Below are 10,110 nucleotides of genomic sequence, written 5' to 3' on the forward strand. Positions count from 1 at the left end.
CTACCTGTGTGTGTGGGGGGGGCGGGGGGCACTTAAGCTGGGAAGGCCCTACCCGGACCCTTGCAACACACTCTCTGCTCAGAGGCTCCCCACAGCCACGGGATGCCCTTGCTTACCTTTGTGTAGACTCCCCAAGAAAGCTCCGTCTCTGTCACCATGACCACAATGCCGAACATGCCAAAGATGAGGGCATAGTCACTCAGACGCTTGCGCTTCTCGAAGAGGGCTCGCCGGTGGCCCAGTCGGTAGCCAACATTCTGGGTTCTCTTGTGGCCATGGGAGCGGTGCTCAGCCCCGATGCCCAGGCAGACATCTGAGGCCTTCCTGTGCTCCGGCCTGGAGACAACCACCTCCAAGCCGGAGTCAGGGAAGGTCTGCAGGGGCTGAGTCTCTGCATCCAGCTCGGGGAGGTTGTGGTGGGAGGAGCTGCTCAGGCCGCTCAGTGGTCTGATGATGCCCCCGTTGTGCTTGCAGCTGTCCATGGCTATCTCAGCGAAGGGGCTGGGCACACTAAGCCCACTCTGTGATCCCGCATGGCTCACAGTGCAGGAACTGGCATTCACCTGCTGGGACAGATAGAGAAGGGAGACATGATGGCTGAAATCACCCAAGAGCAGGAACTGAATCTGTTCCTCCCAGGAAGCGAGGTTTGGAGAAGCCTTCCCACATGACCTGGTGCCGGCCCAAGCCACTGAGCCAGTCCCCCACTTCCACACAGATTTTCCCCAATTCTGCAAGGCCAGTGTGCCTCTTCAAGGCTTATTTGCCATAAGGAAGAGCGCAAAGCTTTCATTTGCCTGATTTTGGGGGAGAGCCTCCCTTGCTTATCCTTGATCCCCGGGGCAGCCCCATGGCAAGCCTTGGAAAGCGGGTTCTGCATCTAGAAAGTTCACCAGCACGAAGGTGTTTTAGCTCATGCAGGTACCACCAGTCTTTTTGGATCAGTGAGCATGTCTGGACGTGTGAGAGCTTGTCAGGGATGCTCTGGCAAAGGGGCTTGCCTTGGAGTGGCCTTGTCCATTCACCCGGGGCTGCTACCACTTGTGCCACAGGTGCAAGAGCTGCATTTCCCTGGAGGCTGTGGAAGAACAACTTGCCCAGGAACACGTATCTAAGGTGAGTCCTGACCCACGGCCGCCCTGGTGAACCCAAAGAGTAATCCCGTTTGCAGCAGACCAGCCCCACCCCCAGTTAATACTAATAATAGTAGAAGTATTAAAAAAAATTTAAAGTAAAAATCATATGGGGGGATACTGCAAGCTCCAAGAGATGTTCCTGGAGCATCACCTGCAAGACCATGGGATTTCATAGAAACATAGAAACAGAGCGAGTCAGAAGGGGCCTCCTGGGCCATCTAGTCTGACCTCCAGCACCAGCCGGCTCCGCTCACGACATGCCCGCCATGTGCACGTCCAGCCTATCCTTGAGCACCTGCACCGATGGGGCCTCAACGGCCTCTCGTGGAAGCCCATTCCACACCCTCGGGGTCCCGACTGTCAGGAAGCGCTTCCTGGCATCCAAATGGAACCTGGGTTCCCTGAGCTTGGCTCCGTTGGAGCGCGTCCTGGTGATTTCAACATCATAGACCCGCAGAATTATAGAATCATAGTTGGAAAGGGCCAGAAGGCCCTTGGGTCCAACCCCCTGCTGAACCATCCCTCTCAGATGACTGTCCAGCCGCATCTTGAAGGCCTCTAGCATAGGAAAGCCCACCACCTCCCTAGGTCATTGGCCCCATTGTCATAAGGTTCTCACAGTCAGGGTGTTCTTTTTAATATTGGCTTCCTGTAACTTAAGCACCTTATTCTGTGTCCTGTACTCTGGGATGATTGAGAAGAGATCCTCGCCTTCTGCTTTGTGACAGCCTTTCAAGTACATGTAGAGTGCTACTGTATACACCATTTTTGTTGTTATTATACAGTTTAATATTTTGAGGTGAAACATGCCCATTTCTCTCCACCTCTCTTCACAGGGCTTTGTTTCCAGTCCCCGTTTCATTCCTGATACTCTCCTCTGAACCCTTTCCTGCTTGTCTGTTCCTTTCTTAAACTGGGGTGCCCAGAACGGGATGCAGGACTCCAGATGGAGCCTAACCATAAAGGCAAACTTTCGCCTTTAAGAATTTGCAAGCGATACTTCTATTAATGGAGCCTGTACTTATACCTATAATATACTCTCTCTCTACACACACACAATACCTATAATCCTTCAATTAATAGCATTAGCCCTTTTTGCATCCACATCACACTGTTGACTCAAGATATTGTTGAACAATACTTGCACATTTGTTGAACCAAGTGCATTTGGTTCCCTTTTCCTTAGTGCAAACTTTGCATTTGTCCCCACTTAATTTCATTCTGTTGCTTTCAGCTCATGGCTCTAGCACATGGGTCCTCAAACTATGGCCTGCAGGCTGGATATGGCCCACCATGCTCATTTATCCAGCCCGCCTCAGAGAAAACGATCTCCAAGCTAGTCCAAAAGCTCTGAGCCAGCACAGGCATTCTTTGAAAATGAGCAGAGAGCCGGCACAAGCACCAAATTGCAATAGCTCAACTGCACATGTGCCAGCTTCCCTTGCATGTATATACAGAGTGGGAATATGGAGTGGGAAACAGAAGAGAGGAGGACAGAAGAGACAGAGAGAGAGACAAAGACACTAAAAAAGGATTGAAGGTAAGAAAAATATAACTTTTTAAATCTATTTTTAATTATGTGAGCCACAGCCGCCTCACTGAGCCCAATGGTGGCTTGCCCAGAGAGGGATGAGGTGGAGGTACAGGAGCCACGGTCTTCTATGGGCAAGCTGCCACCACCATAGAGCAGCCACATGCTTCCTCCCCCTGCAGCAGGGAGGGGCAGGAGGCACTCCTCTCGGCCAGCCATGGCCCCATCCCTCACCTCAGAAAGAAGCCCTTGCCTCCCTCCTCGCAGCACTCTCCTGGCCGGAGGAACCACTCCGAGCCCGCCTCTCTGGCCTCCCACTCCTGCCCCACCTCCCGCAAGCGCCTGCCAGGGGACTTTCGCCAGGAAGGCCTCGACCAAGCGAGCCGCCCTCACGGCTCCCCCTCGTGCCGTGCTCTCCCTTTCGGCGGGTGGTGCAGCGTCATCTTGAGCTTCTGCTGCAGCCTGAGCGAGCGGAGCGAACATTTTTGTTTTTAATTAATTTTGTAATTTTAATTAATTTTAATTACTTTTTAAAATTAATTTTAATTTTTCAAACTATAGTCCACCCCCCCCAACAGTCTGCGGGGCAGTGAACTGGCCCCCTGTTTAAAACGTTTGAGAACCCCTGCTCTAGCCTGTCAAGATCACCTTGAATCTTCTTTCTGTCTTTTAGGGTATTGGCTGTCCTACCCAGTTTTGTGTCATCTGCAGATCAGATAATTGTTCCCTGCACTGCCTCATCCAAGTCATTAATGAAATGTCAAAGAGCACTGGGCCCAGGACTGGCTCCTGCGCTACCTCACTGGTGGCCTTTCCCCAGTTTCAGAAGGTGCCAATGAGGAGCAGTTCTGCACCCAACTGTGGCTCCACCTGATCTTCGTTCCATTCAGCCCATGTTTAGCTGCCTTGCGAGCCCGGAGATTGGTAGCGCACTTTGTCAAAAGCTGTGCTGAAGTCAGGATAGATTACTTATGCAAGTATTTATTTACTGAACTTACATTCCACTATATTGGCCTTGAGGACCCTCTAGGCAGGTTACAGTGATATAGAATCAAACTATAACAATAAAAGCAATCAAAACACAACAATAAACAAAATACAACAAAACAGTACACAGTCAAGATTATGTCCACCACATTGCCACCGTCCATTTGGGAGGTTACCCAGTCAAAAAGTGAAATCAAATTAGTCTGCCAGGATTTGTTCTTGAGGAAATCTCTAGTAACCACAGCATTGTTTTCCAGGTGTTTGCAGACTGTCTTATAGTCCAGAATTTTCCCAGACTGACTGGTCTGCAGTTGCCAATTATACTTTTTTTTTTTCCTTTCTTGGAGATAGGACAACATTAGCTCTTCAGTCTTCTGGCACTTCTCCTGTCCTCTTTGATTTCTCAGCTCTAGGGTGACTCCAGGGTGTCCCTCCAGGGTAGACCTCATCAGGCCCTGGAGATCTGAACTCTTTCTCCCCACTTAGATGATCGTTGACCATTTGCCTTGGCTCACGAACCTAATCCGCTCCAGGACTCTGGTCATGACCCAAATTGGTCATGAGCCAAGTTAAAGTTCCCCATAAGGTTCAATGTAAATAAGGTTAATTTGTTCTGTAACTTTTTTTTTTAATCAGAAAAATGTGAAGCAAAGTGACAAAGCACAACAAAGATCGCAGCCATCTCCCCCCCCCCCCCCCACACCCCCCCCCCGACCACGAGCACAGCCATCTTCCTGCCCACCCCAGCAGGACTGAGATCACACCATCATCCCGGTGCACTGGCGGGGGGAGGGACGGGTGCAATCACGGGCGCGCTGGATGGGGAGGGGAAACTGGCGCGAACGTGGGTGCACTCAGCGGGGGACGGGTACGATTGCGCTGGTGCAGGAAAGACAGGTGCGATTCCTGCCATCTCCCCACTTGCGGGGGGGGGGGGGTGCACTTGCGATCGTCGCCTCATGCAGAGTTTGTGACCTGAGTCAACATTTTTATGAAATTTTTGTTCACGACCAAATCTGGTCATGAACTGAGGTGTTTGTGAGCCGAGGTACCACTGTACCTATCATTCTTGAGCTGCTGTATTTCTTCTCATTCATTGAAAACATTCTAGGCCACTATTTTCCTATCGATCAGTTGTTAGGCCACTGTGAGAGAGAGAAGAAATCCATTCCAGCTTGCAGTACTCCCTGAACCAGGAGGACAGTGAGCAAGGCCATGGCATCAGTGGGTAATCTGCCAAGAGCATGACATCTCCCCAGTCCATGCTCAGTGCAGGGCTCCAGATCAGAGCATCCCCTCCATGTGACTGCCCACATGCTTTGTGAATGTCTGCCCAGTCGGTGAGTCAGTGCCTGCTGTCTCGAGCGTCAAAGGAGCAAGAGTTCTTCTGTAAAGCACGAGGTCTTCCTCACGTCACAACGCAAAATGCGTGGCATTACAACATGCAGCTGTAGACTGATGACAATGATAATTTACCTGCTGTTGCTGCGAGAAGGGCAGGTGAACTAAGGGCAAACAGAGAAGTCTGAACGGAATGGCAAGTGGCAGCAGTATCCACACAGGTGAAGCGCTCAAGGCGGCGTCCCTGGAAGCCGTGGTTGCGCTACAGCCTCCCCGTGCAAATGCACCCTTTCCCCCGCATCCGAGGCACCGAGCTCAACAGGGGCGTGCCAGCCCAGGAGCCAGAGCTGGCTGAAGCTTCCGGGAGTGCCCCGGACAGGGCCCTGCCTTCCGCTCCTCCGCTCTCTTCCTCCTCCTCTTCCTCTCTCTTGCTTGCCTCGCAGGCAGCCTCTTCTCGCCACAACCACCGTCGCTGCCTGGGCAGGGGGCAGTGGTGGGGGAAGCGGGAGCCACCGTCGGCACAGCCCCGGAGCTGCACAGGCCCTGCCCAGAGTACGGGTCCAGCTCAAACGACTGCGGACGCCCTAGGGAACGGCCCACACCCTAGGCCGTCCCATGCCCTCGCCCGGCACCGCTCAAGCCAGCGGGGGCTGCACCAGCCAGCAATTAATTGCCCTGCCCAGCCTCCTGCCTTTCTTCTCCCCAAGAGCTTCCTGGCCACCCAGCGATGCTCTGGCGGTGGGTGATTACACTCCTTGGGGCTCAGAGCGTCAGCCCCAGTGTTTTCCCCATCATGCAAGCTGCCAAGCTGTTCCCTGCCTGAAGCCCAGGGTGGGCAGAGTAATTACAGGGCAGTGTAATCGAAAAGTGGAATAAAACGGTGCAGGAATCAGGCGGCAGCCGAGCATCCTGTTCTGGGCTGGGAATTAGCAGCTCCGGAAAAAGATGATGCTGTGCAGAAGGGAGTGGGTGCTAGGAAAAGGTGGCCAGGGGCTTCCAGAGTCCCTTAAATGCGCCTATTGACTAGCGAGATGCTTATACTGGGTCAGCCCACCTTGCTCTGTCTAGCCTGATTGTGTGGCACTGACTGGCAGCAGAGGCCTTGAGGGTAGCAAGCAGGAATTTCTCACAGCCTGCCTGGAGATGCTGCAGAGGCTGAGAGCAAACCGAGGACCTTCCACAGGCAAAGCACGGGGGCTTCACCACTGAGCTATGGACCTTCTCTAAAAACAAACTAAGATGCTAGTCCTCAAGGGGCTGATTTTGGAGGAACCTGCCTTAAAGGCACAGTACTTGTCAGCACTACATGGCAGGGGGCTCCCCAAGGTGCCAGTAGGGGAGAACCCAGAGACTGAGTGCAGGCAAAGCAGATGTTCTGTTATGGAGCTGGAAATAATGCAAGCATCCAGCCCTCAAATTACACCCACTGGCCTCCAGGTTGCTTCTCCCAGCTTTCCAAAAATGATGACCTGTGATGTGACAAACTGCGATGGAATCACAACCCCCATTATTCCCAGTCAGAAGGGCATTGTACTCCAGCACCCAGCAGGGGCAGCAGGGTGGGGAACCCCAAATCTTTGCAGACCAATTGATAGGGTTTCTGACTGGAGGTTGACCCAAGACCATCTGCATGCAGGCCAAGTGCTCTGCCACTGGAGCTATTGTTCTCCCTTGCTACTCCCCAAAAGAAAATAAGTTTCTAGTCCTTGTGGTTCTGACTATACAGCTGATATATTATCCTAATCAGAAGAGTGATGGATCTAAATGATGTAATCTTTGGGGCAAGGCGGTCGCACCATTGGGGAGGAACAAATTTAGTAATTTATTTTAGTAATTTATTTCTCCAAGAAGTTGAGGAAAACCCCATTGTACTTTTTTTCTAATTGCAGTGTGGTTTTATAGGGCTGGAGCCCAAGCCGAGGCAACTCAGGGGCTGGATCTCTGGAATTGCCTCTCACACTTCATCAAAGGCAGGGACTTTGCGGACCCCAGTCTATGCCAGCTCAGCTGCAATGGCTGCAGTGCACCTGTCTCTTGGGAAAAGAGCCAAGCCTAGGCTGGTGCTGTTGTCTGCCCCCTGAAAAATTAATGAATAGCAGGACAAGCAGATCTGGGATTAGATGAGGGGAACTGTGGTCTGGGGAGAAGTGGCAGATTCCCCGCTTTGCATGCAGAAGTGCCTAGGTTTAATTCCTGGCATCTCTGGGGATGGCCCAGCACTGGCCTTGCCTAGAACCCTGCAGAGCTGCAGCTGAGGCTGCCGGTTTGTGTCAGCAGTACTGAGTTGATGCTTCTATTTCAATCAGGCCTTTATTCAGAAATGCGAGGACTCGCATCTTACTATCCCTTTAAGGCCAGGGATGGTGCCCCCACTTTGCATGCAGAGGGCTCTTGGTCCCATCCCCAGAAGCATCTCCAGTCCGCACGAGGGAAGAAGCCAGGCGAGCCATGCTGCCTGCCAGTGTCAGTGCGATGGCACTCGAAGAATGAGGGCATGACCCTGGATATGGCAGCTTCTGTGTTCCTTGGCACTGCTGCTCTACTCAGTGGGACACGCACCTGACTTTGCTGGTCCAGCCAGTGCCAGCTCTGGGTTTTGGAGGGCCCCTGGGCAAGACCAGCAGTCAGCCTCCTCACCAGCTTGATTTCAGCAGCTGCTCCTGCTCCCTTTCCTGGCTGCCATTTGCTAGCTGGCCAGGCAGGCAGCTGCAGGGTGAGGTGGCCCCAGACCTCCTCCTCTGGGAGGAGGAGAGGCAGGCGAAGAAGCCTTGACCATGGTGAAGAGGAGGAGGAGTGACTGCAGGGTGCTCTTGGAAAATGCCAGCCAGGGCTAGCCCTGGTGCCTGCTTTTGGCCCATCCAGCCTAGTCAACTGCTCTGATAGGAAATTTTCAAAGGGCTGTTTTGGGGCTCATTCTGAGATGCTGCTCCTGCAAAAGGAACTTCAACTTCAGACTGGGGCCCTGCAGAGTGTTGGCATGGCCTGTTCCAGCCCACCCCTGCTGGGTGCGTTGGAGAAGGCTGCCCAGGACCTGGCTGTGGGCTGCATCCTTCACCAGAGCTGGCCTGCCTGCACACACCAGTTGCTGAGGAGCTGGGCAGGAAGAGGGACCTTGTGGGCAACTGGGTTGCCACCAGGTGCTGGACTAGATGGATCTTGGGTCTGATTCAGCATATTTTTCTTATCTTATGAGCTGTGTAACCCCCCTCCAAAAAAGCATCCATCCAACCACTCTCCCAGATGTTTAAGCTCCAAACCATTTACAGTTTAAATGAGACTGACAATGCAGACTGGAGTTCCCCAGGCCTGCTTCTGAGCTTCATCTCCAAACCCTCTCCTGCAACCTCTCTGGGTCCTTGGAGGAGAGACTGGTATGCACAGGAGATGCTATGGAGGTCTCCACCTGGTTGGCCTCTCAAATGGGAGGCTCTCTGGAAGGAACCTGCAGCTTTTGGCAAGGAGACTCGCTGTAAGCGAGTACTAACTATCTCCATCCAATGTAAACTTGTTAAATTGACCACCAGTCAAAGATCAATGGGCAAAAGGGAGTCTGTTATTGTGAGATACAATAAATGCACCATCCAAGCTCAAATCAAACCAGTGATTGGATTTGCTTTTATTATAAATATGGTCAGGGGATTGTTTCTCTCACAGGCATGCAAAAATCATATGCGCCTTTGCCATGGCATCCTCAGGGCAAGGATGAGTTGTACTGAAATTTTCACTGCCCCCCAGGCAGCTTCCTAGCTGGGGCACTACAGGAGAATAGCTGAACTCATCCAGGGGGGTGCAGGTTGGCAAGGTGGGCCTGGGGAGGAAAAGAAACCGAAATTACGGCAGGGTGGTCGTGGTGGCACTTTGTACTGCAAGCACAGAGCCTGAGGACCATTCGGCAGCTGGGAACCAAATGCCGGCGGCTGCAGCCAAAAGCATCTGAAGGTATCACATTTGACAAGTCCCACTCTGAACAAGGCAACAAGGCAGCATCTCCGAATCACAACTGCATGTAGCCATGCATTTTGGCACTGTGGGAATCTTGTGTTCCTAGCTGTGCTGTCATAGACCAGGATCCCAACCTTCATCCGCAGGGATCAGCAGCTGCCATGGCAATGGCATGTTGCATCCACAGCAGTTTCCAACCTGGTCTTCGAGAGAACTGTCTGTGGTGCTGAACTTATCAGGGTAGGCTCTCCTCAGGACCATGGACAACTCCTTAGATTCCTAGGCTGCTGTGCAAGGGGACACACAGCACCTTGACAGTGGAGCCTGCAAGCTGCACTGACCATCAACCACGAAAATGACCCGGAGTTAAGGCCCCGAGGACTTGGGTCCTGAAGCAGATGTGGCTGAAACAAACCAAGACCAGTTTTTGAGTCTCTTGTTCACTGCAGCTTTTCTGGAAGCTGTTCTAGGAGCTAGCCCTGGCACTGATCTCCATCTCCAAATAGGCACAACACTGCAGGCCACTCCTGTAAAGCTGAAAGGAAAAGCTGCCATGGATGAGGGGTCAGCAGCCTCCCCTGAGCCTGAGACAAAGGAAAGAGAGAGCTAGCCAGTCCACAGGCCAGCACTTCCCAGTTATGCTTCCATCTTGCCCTGCTGCTTGTTGGAATGCCATCTGAGCAACTCTGCCTGGTTTCCAGCTTCAACAGATCCACTTCCACAGGGCTCTTGGAATGATTTTACAGTCTGGCTTAGCAGAGTCTAAGATGGTGCAGAGCTTCCAGGGATGCTAGCCCAATATTTTCGCGTAGAATGTCTTGTCTTCCTCTCCTGCCTTTGATTTCAGAAGCTGAAAGAGAACCAGAGGCTTTTGACAGCATTCCAGGATTTTGGAGGTTATGCTTCAACAGTCCAGCAACTGCTGACTGCAGGACTGTCCCCCAAACTGGAAGAATTTTGCCCCTGCTGCTACCACAATGCGAGGAGAGGTTTTGGCACCTCCTTCCACTTTTACTTTGCCTCTTTGGATGAGCTGTCCTGGAACCCCAAAAGCACCCCCACTGCATGCCTCAACACCAACTTTAGGCTCTCTGCAGTCACTGCAGGCGTCACGCTCGGGCCTGGTCATCAGGTGGGGGTCACCTCCTGTCTTTTTTAACTGTTCAGCTTTTT

At 52.4% G+C, this 10,110-nt stretch overlaps 1 protein-coding gene across 1 annotated transcript in view; it reads right to left on the minus strand.

Moving 5' to 3' along the window:
* Positions 1-497, minus strand: part of KCNN1 (potassium calcium-activated channel subfamily N member 1) — a 38,427-nt gene extending 37,930 nt beyond the window's left edge. Inside the window, exon 1 of the mRNA XM_044420994.1 lies at positions 117-497. Coding sequence (XP_044276929.1) covers positions 117-482 — 366 coding nt within the window. The 5' untranslated portion in view covers positions 483-497. The remainder of the gene's footprint in view (positions 1-116) is intronic.
* Positions 498-10,110: the final 9,613 nt, after the last annotated feature.

This window comes from Varanus komodoensis, unplaced genomic scaffold (assembly GCF_004798865.1).
Source record: "Varanus komodoensis strain SLA01 unplaced genomic scaffold, ASM479886v1 scaffold113, whole genome shotgun sequence".
In the NCBI taxonomy this organism is placed as follows: domain Eukaryota; kingdom Metazoa; phylum Chordata; class Lepidosauria; order Squamata; family Varanidae; genus Varanus; species Varanus komodoensis.